The 20,863-nt window shown below is 42.0% G+C and overlaps 1 protein-coding gene across 7 annotated transcripts in view; it reads right to left on the reverse strand.

The window, feature by feature from the left end:
- Positions 1-20,863, reverse strand: part of DPP6 (dipeptidyl peptidase like 6) — a 541,800-nt gene that overhangs the window by 141,833 nt on the left and 379,104 nt on the right. For all 7 annotated transcript variants that reach the window (XM_040056360.2, XM_040056368.2, XM_040056348.2 and 4 more), the window contains exon 3: positions 18,828-18,926. In XM_040056360.2, coding sequence (XP_039912294.1) covers positions 18,828-18,926 — 99 coding nt within the window. The remainder of the gene's footprint in view (positions 1-18,827; positions 18,927-20,863) is intronic.

Consider the following 20,863-nt stretch of genomic DNA (forward strand, 5'->3'; position numbering starts at 1 on the left):
AATTTTAAAAATCTTCTGCTTGTTTAGCATCTCAGCAAATTTTCTGAAGGGCCAGGTGAGCCCCACAACAGCAGATGGAGACCGGAGTGGGGGAAGAAGCGTCTGTGCCCTTGGGCTTGGGCATGTCACAGCTCTCATCCCAGCACACACACACCAGGGCCAAAGAGAGGGGTGCAGCTGGAGAAAGCAAACCCAGACCATCCATGGGTGACCCACCACACAGGAAAAGCCCACTGGCTCCTAGTGACTGCCCATGTTTTCAGAGGGGGGCTGGCGGCTCACACTGCAGTAGTGTCAATGGGAACTGTACCTTGACTGAACTGGGCACCCAGGCAGGCTGGGGCTCAGCTGGGACTGTAACATCCACACCCACATCCACACCCACATCCACACCCACAGCCCAGGCACACGGCACAGCCCGAGGGCAGAGAGCAGCTCCTCAGCAGCACCAGGCGTGGATGTTCAGTACAGCTCAGGTGAGCACCTCACAGGGAAAGTAAACTAGGGGGGACTCTGCATTTCCTGCAAAAATTTGCTTTCTGGGTGCCACAGGTGAGGGAATAGCACAAGCTGAGGTTACCAGATTGCTGTGTGAGGGGCCAAGACCCTAAAAAAATCCCTAATCCTGTAAATGCAGCAGCAGCATGTCTTCAGAGACAGCCTGCTGTCTTCAGAGATTGGTTTTGAGAGAAAGGGAACCTGAGGTTTTTGCACATAATGGAAGCAGAGAGGAAAACAACAGAACAGGGTAAATTCACAGAGAAAATAGAAGCTGTCAGAAGAAAAACCCAAACCAGCAAACATTAAGAAGCACCAAACAAGAGGAATAAGGTACAGCATGGTGTGAGCAGGGAGAAGGATGAACACAGGTGGGTTTATGGAAATAATGTGGTGGTGCAGAACTGTTTTATTAGGTTTTTATAAGAAGTTTATGTTATGGTTCATTTCACTGTATCCCCAATGTTGTAACCCTTTTTGTGTTTTCTGTATAACAAGGTGTTTTGTGTCAGTCCTCCCACCCTCCTCGCTCTGGGGCAGCTTGTCTGTCACTCCAGGGGTCCCTCCCAGGTTGAGAAATCTCAGGGAGAGGGCTTCAGGTGACAGGCCCCCTGGGGGGAATTCCTTTAGCTCTGGATTTTAGTGGTCCAAGGCTTGGGGGTGGGCACACCTTGTTACCCCCTGAATTCCCTGATTTGTTGTCTTGTAGTATCCTCCCTGGAACCCGCCCCCCTCTTATAGGGGGTAGGAGAGAGGAAAAAACTCTCTCTCAGCATCTCAGCCGCTCAGCTCTGAAGCTAATAAACATCTTTTAACCTGCTAAGCTGAGAGCCAGCCTTTTCTCGTCTGCTGCTGTTGCTGTCACGACACTATTGGGTCCAGCTGCTAAGCTGAGAAGCCGAAACGAACTGGGACCTTCTGTGGCTGTGCTGACCCGAGCTAGCCAGAGGTCATCTCCCGCCTGGTGCGGGACGGAACCAGACACAGGAATATACTTTGCTTTAATGAAAGGGGAAATCACATCTTATTTACCAGGCCTGCAGGATTATGGACTCTCTTAGGACAGTGTCTGCCTAACTGGAGTCAGGTAGGAGAATGGCTCCCCAAGACCTGCACTCCTTGGGGCAGGTAGAATTTACTCCTCAGAAAAGCACTGAGAATAGATGTTGAGCAAATGCTAGGGCTGTGCATGCTCGCTAACTGCTGCAAAACTTCACCACGCAGATCATAATGCAAAATAAAAGCACAATCAGTCCCCAGTGGAAGCCTATTCAGGTGTCCAGAGAGATGCAATCACAAACTCAGGTGGAAATAAGGCTGTTGTGATGATGCATTTAATACTGTGATCTGTTGTTCTTTCAAGACATGCTGCAGTGCATCTATTTGATATTTACAGCATGTACCCAACAAACAACTGACTCTGAAATTCCCTCCCCACGGCAGAAGCAAAGACAGTTTTGATACTGAGCTGCTTCCCAGACAGAAAATGCAGGGAAAGTTTCCTGTCCCCTGGTGCCTGCAGTAGGCTGGGATAACTGAGAAAGTGGGAGGCAAGGACCATGAACAGGGAATAGCAGCAAAACCCCATTTCCATACCCACAGCTTCATCGTGCCCCCAGTGAGCTGCTCCTTAAGGATGGGCCCTGTAGACTTTGGCATTTGCAATTTTTCACAGCCCCTGCCACCATCCTGCCTCTGTTTCAACCCACCTACCCCCACCAGCGACTCCTTTTTCTTCTGCCTTGCTACTTTGCCTGGCAGAAATAAATAAGAATTCCTTAGACTTTGTGATGCTCATACAAGGAGCAACAGGGGACAGAGAACAGCTTGCCTTTAACAACATTGCTACAGCCTTTAATTCCAGGAGACAACTGGAATCCCATTTTTAGCTTTCTGCCGTTATGGGTCATTATCTTTTTACTGTTCCCAGCACTTTTTTCCCCACATGCAAGGCTGAAAGAAAAACTTCTTTAAATAGGTGATTTACTGTAATTTAGCTAAATGCTGTATAGCACATTGCATTGGTATATTAAGTGCAACATGATAGAATGTGCTTTATTATGCAAGAAGTGGTTTTAATTGCTCATCATCTCAATGCAGTTGCACTTGGTGCACCAATATAGTGCTTTTGCAGTAGTACCAGTAAAATAAAACACAATTATAGCTCAGGAAAATTCCCACATCAATGTGCACCTCTAGCAGGCTTGTAAATTAACTTGTCAAAAGCTCAAAGAAGACTGAGTCTTGGGAAAACTTAAAACTGTAAAAATCAGCAATGCTAGTCTGTTTCTCTTTTTTATCTAATCCCAACTCTTTGATGATTCAAGCCAAAAAAATAAAAAAGATCATTTCAGCATCAAGCCTAGAATACAGGCATACCACACATTTAAAATTTGGGTCCCAAATTTGAAACCAGGTAAAATTCTGCTCCTGCCTCAGTTGTAAGGCTGAACTCCTCCTCAAAGAGCCCCAGTCTGGGAACTCCATGGGCTCAGTGGCACAGGCAGGAAAAGCTGAAATTCATGTTAGAAACAGAACTTGTTTCAACTTCAAATTACTCCCTTCCCAACTTCCATCTGCTTTTAAAGCACATGGAAGGGAGGAAAGAGAGACACTACAATTAGGCAAAAAAATGAACGAGACATTCACTGGTCTAAATCCATTTTTATTCCATCCAGGACAAATCATCTTGATGAGAAAACTGCTGCAAAGCCCTAACAACAGCAGTGAAACCTCACACCTTATTGCTTGCTGCCCTCCATTTATCTAATGACGGTGGGGAGGAGGGGAGTGCACCACACTGAGACGACTTTGGTGTATTCCAGAGCCGAGAAACCTCCCTCAGAAACTCTCTGCCATCTTACTCTCCTGTTCAGCTGTGCTTGTGCCATGTGCTCTTCAAATCCGAGGTGTTATAGGAAGAGAAGTGCAGATGACCCCTGGGTTACTGGACAGCTGGAGACAGCAGATTACACTTCTCCCTTTGATTCCCCGCTGGAAGCATTTCACATTCAACACAGGCCAGAAGCAATTTAACCCCAGACAACTGTTTTCCCAGAAAATGGTCCTTGATGCTTTTATGCACGCCCTACACATTTTTCATAGTCACATCATGCAACTGAAGAGAGAGAAAAAAAGAAGCGCAGCCAACAGGTGGCAGGGATCAGCTTATCGCAGCTCCATGAAGTGACTGGGGTGGGTGCACAGCCCCAAGTACACAATGGCACAGATTTCACTGGGAATATAAGAATTCCAGGGCTTTTTCCACTGTGGTTGCTAGCTCAGATGAGAGCCCAAGTCACCACTCCTGCTTGGTGGAACCCAGCTTGCCTGTTCTGTGCAGGCACACCTGCTCCAAGCACTCCCTGTGCCCCAAATCAGTGCAGCATCACTCAGTGACCTCCCTCTTCTCTGTCAAATGCACCAGGTCTTATCTGCCTCATTTGGTTTGGCTTCACACAGGGGAGTGCACGATCCAAATTGTTACACCTAAATGTAATAATCCATTTGACACTGAGGGAAAAAAGGAATCCATGAATAAATTTTCATTAAAATGTGACCTTACAGCTCATTTACTTAATTTCTCTGTGCATTCCCTTGCCTCCTTCCCTTTGCCCCTAACCAAATTGCACTTGTTAGAGGCCATGATGAGCAGAAAGAACACATAAAATGGTTTATTTTTTCTTACTTTTGCATTATTATTATCATGGGGAGATTACTTAAATTTCAGTGCAGACTGCATGAGATCATTGTATGTTAATGAGCAGACATGCTTGTTGTGCAGCTTCTGCATTATCTTTGTGTGCAATATTTCACAATCCCTCCTATGTCACCCTGTCATTTCAGATGTGTCTGGTGAGGTACAATTGTGATGAACTGTATGAAGAGCCTGTCAGAGCCATGGCCATCACCCTGACCTCAGGCTTTTGAAAACTAAGGCAGGCAAGAGATGAAATCCAAGACCCCAAGACACGTTTTGGTGACCAGCGCATGGTTATTGGTTTTGGAGTGGTCACAAGAGGGCACCCTGCTACAGAGCCAATGGAAACACTTCCAACACTTGCAAAAAAACATTAATAAATCATTAGATCAGATGCTGGGCAGGACATTGGTGTCCTGAGTGAGATGGCACTGAGAGAAGGAAAAGGCACCTGAATGAGAACAGTCTTCCTGCACCTGACTGCAACGAAGCCACGAGTGGGGAAACACTTTGCACTTATATCATTTTTAATCCCATCGTTTTTAAACTAACTGATGAGGGAATGAAAAATTCATGTCAGCTAAGTAGGGTGGTGAGGCAATAGAAGGGGCTGCCCAGAGAAACCACAGATGCCCCATCCCTGGAAATGTTCAAGGCTGGGTTGGATGGAGCTCTGAGGAACTTAGTTTAGTGATTATGTCCCTGTCCATGGCAGGGGGTTGGAAATGGATGATCTCTCAGTTCCCTTCCAACCCAAACCATTCCATGATTCCATGATGAGTGAGGAGCTCTTCCTTAGCCTCGCACATTGGTTTGGTTTGCCTGCAGTGGCTGGGTCAGCTCCTACAGAGTCCTCACCAAACCCCAGAAAAGATCCCTGAATTCCTTATTTCACTTTTTCTTGCTCCTTTTCCTCCCTCTACCATGGAACCAACATCATTCACCTGTTACTGCCTTTGTTCTGTTGGTCTTGAAGCACCAGCAGTTGCTAAGAAGACAACTGTGCTGATGCTGGTACAGAAGCAAAAGGGCTGATATGAACACCTGGTTTAAGAGCAGCGGGGGAAAAATAGTTACACCAAAAGAATGACTGCTCCTTCCTTCCAATTCTCATCAACCTTCTGTCCAACAACACCTTCTCAATGGGTTAAGAACTTCCAGCAGATGATATTAAATCCAAAGAATGACCTTATTCAATGGAAAAAGCTTGACTTCTTCATATTTTTTCTTTATTTTCTATCCTTACATCATTTCTTTATAACTCAGGGCAATTCTTTTTATTGTGCGTTTCCATGCTTCTGTCGTGGTCTTAATCTTTCTCTGGACCATTTCTATTCCCATTGCAATCTATCTTATTTGGATGGAGCAACCCAAGCTCACTGCAGTGATTGAGGTGATGATGTCCATCAAACTGGATAAGAGCAGGCTGTTTTCAGTATTTTTCTTGCCCAAGTATAGTTCAATATAGTTTCTCCTGAAAAAGTTGATTGCCACAGAAAATTGATTATACTCTCAGTTTCCTGCCCTAGAAAAAGGAAAGCAATTATAAACTATGGAATTCTAATAATCCCTCTCCTGTTTTCTTCTTCATAGTCTTCTGCCTTGATAGTTTAACTATATTAACCATTCTGTGCCAATTAGGAAAAAAAATCGGGAATATTATAATTATTGGTGTATATTTTTAAAAATATCTTCCTTTGTGAGGCATTAAAATTAGAAAATAAATAAAGAACAAGCTTTTATTTTAAAGGTTAATTTGGTTTAAGGCCGTATATTATGCCTGCTGCTGTGTTTGGTATCAGCTTCAAGGCAAAAGGTAACGGCAAACTCTTACAAATGTACAAATGCTGCCCCTGAAATTGACACCTGGAAGAAAGAAAACGTGAAACACATGGAATATATATATATTTTTTTTTTTTTTTTTTTTTTTGTATATTTGTATATGTGTGTATATATATGGACTCTTGGGCACATTTTAAGTAAGTGTTTTTAAAAAACCCTCATTTTTCACGTCACAGTTCACAGCCTGCTCCCCCTGGGAAGGAGAACAACGAAGGAAAAGATACCTTCAAATTATTAATAAGCATCTTGGCTTATGCATGAGTATTCCAAGCAATTTGTCTTGTAAAATGAGTCAGTCCATCAGCTGAAGCAGAGCAGACAATGGAAACTGATGCACATGGCCCAGCATATGTGCATTCACCCCTCTGAGGGGCGATGGGCCAGCCCAGCCCCGCTGGCTCCACTCCCTGCTGGTGCTGCCAGGAGCTGAGCATCCAGAGCCAGCTGCAGGAACAGGCCTGGGGATGGGCTGGTGTCCACCAGGAAATGGGAAAATTGACTGCTGAGCAGAGAATAAGTGTTTATTAGGGTGGTAACAAATTAGAAAATTTGTGGAAAAATTTCTGGACACCGTCTGGTGTAGGAATGCATTTCCCACACCCAAGCAGGTGTTTATATAAAAAGGAAAAAGTTTCAGGTTACCTTAAACGTATAAGGAAACCAAACTAGAAAGTTCTATGCCCTTTCCATCAGTATTGGCTCAATGCCAGCACAGAAGCAGTGATTGGGCTTTGAGAGTGTACCTCAAAGCCTGCTGCCAATTTCATTGGGTAAAGGTGCCAAAGAGCCCACCTAGACCATCCAGTACTAAAGGGGCTGCAAAAAGAACTCAAATGGCTTTTTTGGACTGCCTTACCAGTGTCAGAATGCTCTCTACGCTGTGTTTGACTTACATTTCTTTGTTTATTTATGTTTATTATTTTCTTCTTTTATTAAAACCTTTTATTTTACAAAGCCTGTCCAGAGAAGTTGTCTCATTATTATTTTAAGCCATTCTGAGAAGTGCTGGACACCCTCAGAGACTTGATAAATTTTCATGTGTCTCATTCTACTCTAGACACATGCCAAGATTATATCAGTTTGGGCAGAACTGGTGGATTTTAGATGCTTATCCAAGTCTTGATCGTTCTTCTCACTCTGCCTGAAGGTACCACGTTACTCAGATATTCCTGCAGTGAAATGTGTGGCAAGGCCAAGACTTCCAGCCAGACCCTGGTATGGCTTATTCTGCATAAATGACCACGTGGAACATAACTGCGATAAGACCAAAATCTCTCTGAACTGCTGGATTCATCACCATTTACTGTGGAGTTAATTTTTATGGAGTCAAGTGCATGCCAATATAATAATCATTTATCTAATAGATCCAGACTTTTGCCCATTATGGAAGAAATGCTTCTGAACTTCTGAACTGATATGTTTTTAACTTTTCTCGGCTTGAACATTGACATTTCCCCCTGCCTTCTTACTAGATTTTGTTTACATTTTTTCCACCCCTGCCATTCTGCCTTCCCTAAAAGCTAAAATGCTTTGAAGATGATTACCCAGATTTTGTCAATTAATATGAAACCTAAGCACTGGAAGACAGGTATAAGTCTTCAAAAGGACCTGGTTTTTTTAAAAAAAAATCATAATTTCAAATGCAATTAAATGGATTTGTCTCCATTTACCTCCAGATAACATTTGAAGGACCATTTAGAAATAATTAGGATAATACCTCTGAGTACTAAGAATGTTTTTTGGTGGGTTTTTTGTTTTGTTTGTTTGTTTGTTTTTCAAATCTAAGTAGAGTATTTTTGTGTGCTGTCTCCAGAGGCTAGGACAAGTCAAGTAGCAAAAGGAAATATTTGCATCATATCCCGCAGACCCAGTGCAGAGTTCACATGAAGCTGTGAAGCCCTGCTGGGGACCTGGATTAAACGATTTTATGACATCATGATTACTTTGTGTGGCATGATTTGCTATAGGGACCTAAAGATTTTAACTCTAACACACAGCAAAATCATCTGGCTTTTCTTTAAGGTCAAACAAATTATACTGCATGCATACATTTGTCTTCAATGAAACTCAGATAATTTGAACATTTTTGAGGAGTTAACCCAGACACTTCTGTGCACTCCTTGTGTGTAGTTCCCACTCCATCCTCTCTAATAATTTATACTAGAAGTGGAAATCATTTGTCCAAAGTCCCGATCTAAGGCTGACCAAGCAAAGCAAATAGAAACAACCTCCCAAGAACCTTTCCTCTTGCAACAGGTCTTAGGTCAGTGAAACTCACTGATGAAGGAAATGATGGATGCAAGAGGATCTGGAGAGTGCTCGGAAAGTGTCTTAGAAGAGAAAACTATTTTGGGCAACTAAACAGAAAATATGCAAGAGGATCTGAGAATCCTCTGAGCTAAAGAGTGAGTGAGATTCACTGCCCTCTTGCTCACCCTTGCGCACACACATCTCGCCTCTCATGGAAACAGGATTTTGGGCTGGGCAAACCTTTTGGTCTCCTGTGCTCTTAACTGAATTTCCACTGATGTGAGATTTTAAAGTATAATTACAGTCCCTTGATCAATGATAATTATCTCATACTAAATTTCTTTTAATGAATTATGTAAGTCTGGTACTATTTCTTAAAAAAAAAAAAAGTGCTTCTCATACATTCAACAGCTTAATCCAGTCAGGAGATCCAAGCTCACTGGGGACTTTTTTCTTAGATAAGTAAATCTTTGCCTGCTAAATTTTCAGTTACAAAGACTTGATATCAAGTTTAATCACCAGAAATACAGTATTTCCTGTCTTCAAATTATTTAATTATGGTATCTAAGCCTATATTTATTTAATGTTCATTAAAAGGAACAAGTAGAATACATACTGCTCTAATTAATCCTTGGCAAGCATTCCATGTTCAACAAGTATCCAAGAGTAGTGGAGCAAGCTCTGGGAAAGCTGCTGAGTCAGGAAAATGTTCTTTGCACCAAGTAAAAATCTCCAAGAAGGAATCAAAGTTGGGCAGGGCAGCAGGAAAAATAGAAAACTGCCTTGATTAAAAAAAAAAAAAAAAAAAAAAAAAAAAAAGTAAATTGCATCACAGAGAACAAAAAGTTCCCAGAGATGGACTGTGTCAAAAGACAAACATTTCTGGAAGTCACTACTGAAGGTATCAGCAATGTGTAGTAATTAGGATCAATGGCTTAACAAGAAGCCTGAACACCCTGAAGAGCTCTTCTTTCTCCATCACCCCTTTACAGTCGTCCTTTAAATATGCTTTTTGCTCATCATATCCTGCAAATATGCACCTCATTTCTTCCATCTGTGCTCTCCTGGGTGCTTATCTCTTAAGTGCCCCTTTCCTAAAATGTTTCCATCCTTAAATCAGCCTGACTGTTAGAAAAGCCTTCAGCAAGCTCATGCAAACTCTCTTTCTTGACCTTCTTTTCCTACAGTTCAAAACTGAGTCTCCTTTCTATCTACCCACATCTTCTAAGCAGTGCTGGATCCAATAAAAATAAAATTTCTTGCTCTCTCCAAAAGCAATCCTCCTCATGGTGAAACACTGCCAAGCTCCTGGGGAAGGGAGACCATCTCCCCTCTGCTGTGCCCAGCTTGCTCCATCACCTAGGAGTTGAGCACAGCTCATTTCTCTCCCTCCTCTTGCCTGTGTTACATTTCTCTGAAGAATCAAAGGTTAAAAAAAAAAAAAAAAAAAAAACAGCAACTTTATTTTAGTACAAATATAACCAGCAGGAATGCAATTATGGCCATCCTTTTTAAGGCTTATTACAGTTTTTTCACTGCAGTGCCCCATTCCCCAAGGGCTGGGGTCAGCTGGGAGCTCACCCTTACCTGGTTCACAGGGGAAGGGCATCTCTTGGTGTCACAACTTGTAGCTAGTTACATGGATTTTTAATTAACACCCACTGGGAGAACACCTAATCCCTCTCCCAGTTAAACTCTTGAAAATCCAGTGCCTTTCCTTTGGCTCTGAGAGGAGCAGGGTTTTGATTTCATGCCACTTTGAACAGGATGAAAAAAAACCCTGATCCTTTTCCTGACTGGATTTAAACTGTTCAGCACACAGGCAGGACTGTGCATGTGGTTCTGTGGTTCAGAAACATCTCTGCTGTGAGCCACGTTCTTCAAAGTCCCCCACAGATGCTGCCACTCCCTGTGGCAGCATTTCCTTCCCACTTACATCCCTGCTGCTCTCCTTTTCAAATTTATTTATTTTCTAATCAAAAGGCTCCCCACTGTGAATCCAGTGTCTCTGCATCTGCCTGGCTGGCAGGTAAAAGGACCCAGCACTGAATTTATCAGCTTTGCATTCACCACTGACCCTAGAAATGCTGCAGTGCACCTTAGGAGAGAAGGGGGCAGCTTCTACATAATTCCTACAGATTTCTACCTCAAATCTATGAACAAATTTAACACACAAAGGAGCCCAAATTGTTCTAGTCTTCACACACCTTTTACAACTTCAAATTATTCCCCGAAGCTGCTTCTCAGTGGCAGACACAGTCACGACAGGAGGCATTGCCTTGCTGCTGAGCTACTTTGAGGGAAAAACACTTATTTTAGTGGAGTTGGGCTTGAAATGGAAATGGGGAATCTGTTTTTGTTAATGGCTATAGAAAGTGTAGGAAAGCCTGCTGGTCCAACATGTGAGAGTGGGATGTTGCCTGCAGGGGGAAAGTCTATTTTTCCACTTTTGTTTAAAAAAGAAAAAAAGGTGGGAACAGAATTAGGCAGTTACGGGCAGTAGGTGTTAACAGAACCTAGACAAGAAGAAATTAAGTCCAAGGAATTCTCCTGCCTCTTCCACTCATCTTTGATTCACTAATTCTGTTCTCTTTGATACTGCCATAGCAATGGAATGTATTTCCCAGCTCTTCATCATGGGCCATTAAGCCACTTCTCAGCACTAGTGACTTCCAGACTCATTTTCACTCTTCACACAACTCCAGCTCCTGCTCTACCTGGAGCACCCCCAGGATTCTCCCTGCCTGCCTGGGTTTCTCCCTTGAGTGACTGCAGCCAGTCCTGCCTGTGCAGCATCACGTTGTCCACACCCTCCTCATCACTCATTCCTTGCATCTCAGTCCTCCCACGGGACCTTCATGCCACCAGCCCTGTCCCTGGGCCACGCTCTTCACTCATCCTGCCAAGATGCAGAGACATAACAAAGAGAGAGCTGTGGCACTGAATGCCTGAGGCCACTTTTTAATGCGTGTGGGTTTTTAGATGTTCTCTAACTAAAGCCATATGTTGATACCTCAGGAGGAGGTTTGACTCAGAGGCTCAACAGCAATCATGACAAGCAGGGGAATGATTAGAGTTCAGCAGGCTTTGTAGAAATTAGGTTACCTATGGAAGCTTCTAAATATAAGGTTAGGCTCTTATGGAAACCTTGGCCTCCTCAAGACATCGAACTACTCAAAACCATCACACACAAACCCCCTATTTGACAATTACTGTGTCACTTCTGCTTTTCCAGGGTGTGATATTTTTCCCAAACATGACTTTAGACAATACATTTCTCTTTTTAAATTCAGAAGTTGCTGTAAGCACCAAAGAATTATTTTCTCAGTCCAAAAGCAGCATGTGTCCCAGCAGCACTCTAGCACTGCAGAGAAGAGTGCACGGAGGCACTGCCCAATCCTTGGCACCACACTCCTCCCCAGCTTGCTCCTGCAGACTGTATTAATTTTTGAAAGAGCCAAATTGATTTCCCATTTCATTCTCTCTAGCCATAATGAACAAAACAGCTACATGGCAGGAATGCTCTCCTCCATGGCCTGTTATAGTCTCTTAAAAAGTCATTAATTCCCAAGTTTCCGGTCTTTAGTGAACAGGTTACTTTCACTGCTGAGCTCGGGCAGCTGCCCAGAAGCTGAAAGACTGGCGTAGGACAAATTCTCTCCATTGCTCTCAGATCACAGATCTACAGAAATCTCTGAAGAGGATCATCCAGTGTGAAGTCTAAAATCAAAATTATGGTTCAAATGGTTTAACATATTCCTCACTTCTTCCTCAATGTGGCAGTTGTGACAGAGCAAGATCTCTTACCTACTTTGTTTTGGCAACACAGGATGTCATTTGATGAAGGCATTTAGAGTAAAAATAGTGATCAACCAGCTCTAAAGTGCATGGACACTTCCACCGGCACCAACACTATCCAAAAGTTCATTTAACAAACATCCATATCTTTATGAATCATAACAGAGGGTTTCTGAAGGCCATCCTCATCAGATCCACGCTATGTTAGACCAGAAGAGCCTTCTTAGTCCTTCCCCTGTATTTTCTTCTGGCCCACACAGCATTTTTTTTAGTGAGGGTGTTTTTATCTCAGCATAAGGTCATCCTTATAGGCATCCTTAAGGACCCCCTTATAGGGGTTCTTTGTAGTGGGGCCTGGAAATTCCCTAAACCTTAGACACCACAAACCAATGAGCTGTGCACCAGATATCTTGCTGTGTGTTTCAGAAAGTATTTCAAAAACATTTCAAAAGCCGAAAAACCCATAAAAGCACTGCAGAAAGAAGCTGCCATGAGCTTGGATATGAGGTTTAAACTGAGAGTGGAGAAAGTTTTCTTTGAACCATTAAGACCAGTTAAACCCATTCATTTTGGTCTTTGTAACACACATTTAAAACACATTGAAATTACTGAGCTAATCTTTCTAATTAAGAGGGTGGGCAAATATTCTGATTGAGTAGCCCAGTTTTCTTTATGCCTTCACCAGATTTGCACTAACAAAGCCACCTGTGAGCATTTTCTACCTTACATTCGTTTAACATAAGACGGGAACTGGGATGGCACTGAGTTCCGAGGAAGAGAATTTTATCCCTTGAATGGCAAATGGGAAGATGAGTTTTCCTTTCCTGCTGACAGCCCAACCTTGCCAAGAGAAAGGCTCCTGCTGCCTTAGAGTTTGGATGGTCACTTTGAAGCTGTCAATGGCTCTTTGCAACTACCTGACAAAAGGTTGTAGTGATGTGGGAGTGGCCTCTCCTCCCATGTAATGAGGGATAGGACAAGAGGAAACGACTTTTAGTCGTGCCAGACTTAGGCTGCACATTAGGAAAAGTTTCCTCACTGGTCAAACACTGGAACAGGCTGCTCAGGGAAGTGGTGGAATCACTGTCCTTGGAAGTGCTCAAAACCCATGTCAACGTGGAGCTCAGGGACATGGTCTAGTGGTGGACTTGGCCGTGCTGGGTTAATGGTTGGACTCAGAGGTCCTTTCCAACCTTAATGAGTCTATGAATGTTTTGGCTCATGGAGAAGCAGCCCAGAGAAACCTGTGCTCAAGTCAACCATGCTGTAGCTTCTAGAGGGCAATTTTAGTCTAAAGAGCTGTCAAAGCAGCACCTTAGCCCTAACCTTTCTCATAATGAAAAATATTAGCGCTTACAGAGTTCTTAATATCTATGCAAAGCAACCTATAAATAATTCATTTACTCCACACAGCATCTGCATCATTTGAAATGCATCAGTGCTTTTATCAATACAGTGCAATGGATTTACACTGCAGAGAAGAGGCTTGAGGGCAATTGGGCTATCTAAGTATTGTTGATCTGAGCTTTATCACTAAAGGTAAACTGAAATAAATTACCTCAGTCTCTACACGATGCTTTTTTCATCACGGTAAATAAAACTTATTAGTTCTAGGTCATTAAATTCAATATTAGACTTTAAAAGAGCCCAGAAATTCTATGATGTTATTAGAGAAACATGCAACAAAACATATGTGATTCAGTATTAGAGATAAAAGAATTACTCTGTTATATTTAGGTATTAGTTATTAGTGTATTTTTCAGAGGGACTTTTGAGATAAAAGCCCAGCTGCCATTCTTAGAGGCTAGCTGGGCACACCATGGTCCTGGCTCTCACTGAATGGCAGGTTTCCAAATAACAGACATTTCTGAAAATGTCATTTGAAGCCTCCTGCTAATTTAATTATTCCTCTTCTCCTAAGAATAAATATTATTTTTCCAGTATTGCAGGTGAAGTGAGTGGGCAAGGACATTAGAGAGAAGGGCTTGATTTTCACATTTTTTAAATTCCTGTGACCCTAAATGTGTCCTTTGCTGTCCTGTACCTCATTGCTCCTCACTGCTTGAATATATCGTGCTCTTCCTTTCAACCTTTGTTCTTCCCATTTGGCTAAACCCCTCTGCAAGTATTGCCTCCCCAGGTATGGCCAGTGTCTAGCCCAAGGAAAATGCTCTCCTAATTAAAACCTCCAGTCACTTACCTATAACCCAAAATCCTAACAAGAGCCACTGCTAAATGCAAGATGCCTACAGCAAGGCTGGGAAAACATCCTCTGAAAAGCAAGGACTGATACGTTGTACCCAATTGCACCAATCCATTGCAACAACCTCTGTCAGGATATTAGAGGCTGCTCTGATGTTTTTCTAACTAAAAGAGCATCCAAGTACTGTCAAAGTGGGCAAAATCTATTTACAATTTAAGTACCAAGACAGAAGATAAGCATAGGTATCCACAAGTGGCGTATACAGTTCAGTCTCCACTGCTTTCTTTTTCATGATGCTCCCTCCCCATGAGGAAGGAGCGCTGCCAGGATGCTGGGGGCCGGATTCACAGCTGGCAGGAATCACTGCAGCTCAGAAGTGCCACAAAACCAGAATGCATGACTCAACTGGCTTCTCAGGTCAAGTCTAAATAACCACTATGAATTATTGTTGGTAGAAGAAATCAGATGACCGAGCTGCTCTTTGGCACAAAATGACAACAAATTTCTTTATCCCTTTTTTTTGTCGAACATTACTAGAACATTGCGCCATCCCATCGAGCTTTTCAGAAACTTGTGCTACACTGCCGTGTGAGAGAAATTACAGGAAAAGCCTGGCAATTGTGAAGCCTAATTACAAGGTAATGTGGTGCTCATGAGCAGAACTGCTAAACAATTAGGGACTGACTAGTAAGCCACCTGTCAGCTGGGACAGGGCTGACAAAAGGCTGGCACAGGACACTCCTGACCGGCTATAGAGGGGGATGTGAAAACAAGGAAATGTTCAAATACTACATTTAAGATACACAGTATGAAAAGAGCCACTGCTCATAGGCTTGTTAAGTATATGGACAATATAACTGCAATTGTACACGAAAGGGAAGTTCAGTGCAGAACGCGAGGTGTGGAGCGATGAGGAGAAGAGCGTGGGAGGTGTGGGATGAATGGGGTTGGAACAGAGACACAGCTCAGGTTATTTCCACTTGGACTGCTGGATGAGGGTGCCAATTAACCACCAGCAGAACCCCAGACTTGCTGTACTTCACTGCTTTATGTCTACTATAGTATAACATATATGCTATGCTGTCTTGAAAAACAAAACCTTCACAATAAAGTCAGTATTTTACTTACAGGGAAAACCTAACCAACAGCAGTCCCTGGATCTAGAAATAAACTCTGGAGCAGTCCATTCTAGTCACAGAATCACAGAATCACAGAATCACAGAATCACAGAATCACAGAATCACAGAATCACAGAATCACAGAATGGCCTGGGTTAGAAGAGATCTAAAGATCTTCCAGTTCCAACCCCCTGCCGTGGACAGGGACACCTTCCACTATCCCAGGTTTCTCAGAGCCCCATCCAGCCTGGCCTTGAGCATTTCCAGGGATGGGGCATCCACAGCTTCTCTGGGCCAGCTGTTCCAGCACCTGAGCACCCTCACAGTAAAGAATTTATTCCTAATATCTAGTCTAAACCTGCTCTCAGCCAGTTTGAAGCCATTCCCCCTTGGCCTGTCACTATGTGCTCTATGAAAGCATTGCTCCTCTCTGGATTGCTCTCAAGAGAGCCAAAGACGACAGTGGTCAGGGCAGTGGAAGACAGATGCTAATTAAACAAAGTATTCTTTCCTCTCCCTAAACCACTGGATAAAAATGCAAACTGAAATTTGAAATAACAGTGGCCTCACAAAAAATTTGTGAAATGTTCAAATTTACAACTTTGCTGCACCTCTCACTTTGTGCAAGTAAATTTAATTGCAATTCTAATTTTAAAAAATGCAAATATATCTACAAATGAGCCACAAGTTGTGATTGAAAGCTGAGACAAAGCCTATAATCTTTACATTGAAAGTGTATTTATGTCAACTTTGAGACTGGTTCCTTTCTTTTTCCTGAGGTCCTTTAAAGTCAATAGAATGACACAAAGGTATTGATTAGAAATATGTTCTTTTTCCACATGCCCACTGAGAATCAAGAAAATACTAAAACACGAGCTCATCACATCAATTTTGTGGAACTTTCAGAATATTTTTAAGTATGACCCTGAATATAAATATTTTATTTATTGAAACATTTGCTCTAAGACTCATTCTAGATAAAAAACTTTCCTCATTCAATGTTTGAATCAGCCCCTTGCTTACTGGGAAGAACACAGATATTTTACTGACTGAATTATTTTGAGAGCAAGTCCCTGAGATGATTCAAATACTCCTAAACATGCAGCATGCTTCATCTCTGGCCACCAACCTCCTCTCTTCTGCAATAATGTATAGGGAAAGGAAGGAAATAGAGTTTTGATGAGCCAGCAGGACAGAATTTTTCTGAGCTCTGAATGACTGTGATATTTTTTGCATGATTAACAAGAGAGGAAGGGAAAGAAGGAAACATAACAGCTACCCATGTATTTTATATTTATATATTTCTATTTTAACAACTGTGTGGATCCCCACAAAGCATCACCTAGGTTTGTAAGCTGTCATCAAATTTTAACACACTATTTCAAAATATGCAATTTTTTCTTTTGCTAAGGCATTCCAGCAATCTTGTTATACTAAGTTAATTAGTTTGGCTTTGGCATTTTTGGAGTCTTTCATTTGCATACTGAAAAATAAGAGACCAATAACAACATGTGCTCAGGAATCTGGCAACTGGTCTTTCATCTTAATCACCATTCACCGTTTAGCCAGCTAGAGAAAGCTGTGAAAAATCCAACTATAATAAAGAAAAGCAATTAATGTTGTAAAATGGCTCTGGGTCCTTGGATGAATGACATTGTACATCAACATCTTGCCCTTAAATGCTGGAGTCACTCTTGGGTAAATCTGCAGGGTATCTATTGGCTTCATAAAATTCTTTAGATGTATTAAAATCAGTGTCAGTGTTTGTCCATACCAAAGCAATAGAATAAGTAATTCTAAAATTTTTGTGTATGTTTTCACAATATGTCTTTGTGTTTTGTTTCTTATAGAAACAATATTTTAGTAATTTCAGAGACAAGACAGCACTGGAGTCATTAAGGATACTCGAGGGGACAGAGATGGATTTTAAAATACTCAATATCAGAATCTCAATCTTAATAAAATTTTATATGACTTTAGTATCTGACCATAATTGAAAGAACAAGGGAAATGCTGGTTTTTTCACAGCAGTCTGCAGTTGTAGAAAACAAGCCTTATGTCCACATAAAGTGATTCTCATCAGTGGGGGGATATTATTCCAGCTCTATGGCAATATTTCACTCTCTGTTCCTGCAAAAGTTTAGTTAATTCATTATCATTCCCTCCACTATGCTCTATTTGCTCTGGCAAAGAAAGAAAATAGCAGTCAAGATCTCAGTAAAATGCCTTTTCCTTCATTAGGGCCATCAGGAGATCTGTGTCAAAAGGAAAAGGATGCTAGACAAAAAAATCTTGAACTGCAGTGCAGCTAATATTTCCCTCATCATCATTCCCAGAAAGAGGTTGTGGGGAGCACCATTCCCACGGAGAACACAGCCTGGAAAAGGTGTGTTTGTGAAGGTGTTTATTGTCTGCAACAGCTTTCTCCTCTGCTGGAGTGGGTGGCAGAACTTGCAGCTGGGGAATGTATTAATTCAGCAATACCCTTTAACACTCTCCCTTTTCATTACAGGTATTAAAATTGGTCCCAATGGGCACAGCAGACAAGGAAAGCTAAACACGAGGAAGGATTTGATTCAGTTCCCCATTAAATTCCAAAGAAAAGCTAATAACTTCCGTGATAATAGGAGCTGGACTAGAACTCACATGAACAGCACATCACAAATCATTTTTATTCCCACCAAAGCTTGTTCTGACTGCGGTAGTTTCCGGTGAGAGCTGGAAGCTACATCCCCCAAAGCAGCTCCACTCCAGCAAATCCAACATGCACTAATTCAAGTATTATTTGGTTTTCCCTTGACTGGAAAATGTAAGGCAGCAGAGGATAAAAAGAGCACATGGCTTGTGTGCAAGCCCCAGCCCAGCTGCTGCTGGACCACTCATGGTTTGCCTGCTGCTTAGCATTGCTTCATCTCTCTGCCAGGAAAAAAAAAAAACAACAAAAAACCAGATTTGATGAGGGAATTTAAAACTCCAGTTTTGTTTATGGTAAAATAATCACTGATGGTGCTCCAACCACTTCTTCCAACCATGTGTTACATCACTTGCTAAGTCTTGGATGCTCTTGGAGAAGAAGGCTGTAGTTTTCCATGCCTATCTACGAGCCCACTGGGAAGCCCTAGATAAAAAGTTAGAGCAGTGGTGTTTGCACGTTTGACAGGAGGAAAACTGGAATAGGAATTTGAAGGCTGAAAATAGGAATTTGAGGGCATGATTCTGGGCAAGCAGCTCTCAGTGCTGGAGCTAGGAGTTGGACAAGATGATCTCCAGAGGTCCCTTTTAATCCCCAACCAGTCCTTAATCCTGTAATTTCAGGAGCAACACAAAGAACTGGAGGAATTAAGAAGGACACTAAAAAAAACAGTGACCAGGGAGCAAGGAAGCAAAGCAGAAATACTACAAAGTGCTCAAAACTCACCAGTTATCCATTTAGCCTCTGGGTCATGGATCTTGAAATCATCACTGAAGAGATCTTCCACTGTTATCTTCTTCTTCTGAGACAAGCTGTTATCTTCGACTGTAAAACATTCAAAAATAAACTACCATTAATCCAATTTTGAAATGTATCTGAAAGCACAGAAATTGTAAATTGTAATTGTAAAACATGTCATGTCTCATTTGGAAGCAGTCCACATTAAGCTTTGTGTCACACACATTTCCCTTCCCTCTGGTGTTACAAAAGGATGTAATGGTTCACCAACAGAACCCTCCTTGCTATATATGTCTGGTCTTAACAGCTACGAAAAGACCAAGAAATGGCCCAAAACACGCATTTTCAGACATAACATGATCAAAAAAGAATCTAAGTCATGGCAACACACCTGTAGGTGTCATAGTGATACATAATGCTTACTATTCAACAGGTAAGCCCTAAAATATGTCTGAAATTTTGCCCTGTATTTTAAAAAGTATTTTAAATGGCCACTTTTTTACAGCTTCTATTTTTTATTTCCTTAAAAATTTTATCATAAAACCATAGTTGGAAAGGTGTGTAACGTCATAAGGGCTCATACAGATTACTTCAGAAATTCACACAAGATGTTCCATGGGAATGAGACATTTGGTTGCAGAAATTATTTTGAAAAGTGTATGAGATATAACCCTTCATCCTTAGGTGTTGCATACCTGGCCCATACTGATTTTAATTTTTAGTGAAAGGATATATAAAGTTGCATTTGTAAACATGGCAATATTAAAGCTGAAAATTATTAAGAGAAAACCCAACAACTTTGAAAACCCAACAATTGTGATTAATATGTTCCCTCTTTCCTTTTCTTCCATCAACTGTAATTTTGTTTTTGTTTTGACAAGCAGTCACCCTCTATGAATAATTTGTTGTCAACATTCAATTTTTTGCTGAAAAAATATTTTCATGGAAACCTTTCAGTCAGCTCTAAATACATTTGCTCTTTTCGAGAAAAGAGGAGGCCACATTCTGAGTATTTCCACAGCAGGAATGTGTGTTTCAGCATCTTTCTTCATGACCGTATCCTCATGCCTGAGGTTTATTGGCAGGCTTAGATATCTTTAATATTGTTAAGTGCTAAACTTACTCTGAACACTTATGATTAGAAAAGCGGAATCAGATCCTGAAGGCAGTTATTTTTGGGAAAAAAAAGTCTTCTTTGCTGTACTAAATTGAGGCCCCTGAGCTACCTGAGATGACAGAAAAATACCTATGAACAATGTTTTGTTCTACTAAAAGGTGTTTCAGAGCAAACTTTCCCTTTTACCAAACTGAATTATATTCTTCAATGTTCATATTTTTCCCTACTCCAGCTGAGATTTCAACCACACTGTTTACTGTGGCTTCCAAATACCAGAACCCACTAATACAAGTCCTCAGCCAAATCCCTCTGGGTGACAGCATCATGCCAAGTTATTCTGCACAATTTTATTTATTAAAATGGAAAATATAGGTGACAAGGACCCGAGGAAATAATTCCAATTAATTTCACTGTGGTGCAAGTCCCCAGAAGTGGATACCCAGGCAGGTCAGGTGGGGCAGGAGCCCACACACAACCCCAGGCTTGTGCCTGTTCCAGGAGATGCTCCCCAAATGCCCTCTGGAGGAACACAGGCACCTTCTTCTCCCCATAAGGGCATGAGGACAGGCACAAGCAAACCTCTGTGCTGGAGATTTGGGAAGAAGAAGGGTGGGAAGCCCTTCCTGTTCCTTCTTTTTGTGCAGAATGGGGACGGCCAGTTTGGGAGCTGCACCATCTCTGCTCCTCCAGAGCACTCCATCTCCCCAGCAGGAAGAGGGAGGGGCAGCACCTGGATTTTGCACACTTAGGAGCAAAGAGATCCTAAGGGAAGAGGTGAGATTCCCTTCCTTTTCCCTGCCTTGGGCTGTGAGAGCTGCAAGAGGTCCTCTGCTGGACCGTGGACTACATTCATCTCAGCCACAGAGCTGAGGAGAAAAAAAATAAACTAAATAATAAATCCATCAAT

This window comes from Hirundo rustica, chromosome 1 (genome assembly GCF_015227805.2).
Source record: "Hirundo rustica isolate bHirRus1 chromosome 1, bHirRus1.pri.v3, whole genome shotgun sequence".
Taxonomy (NCBI): domain Eukaryota; kingdom Metazoa; phylum Chordata; class Aves; order Passeriformes; family Hirundinidae; genus Hirundo; species Hirundo rustica.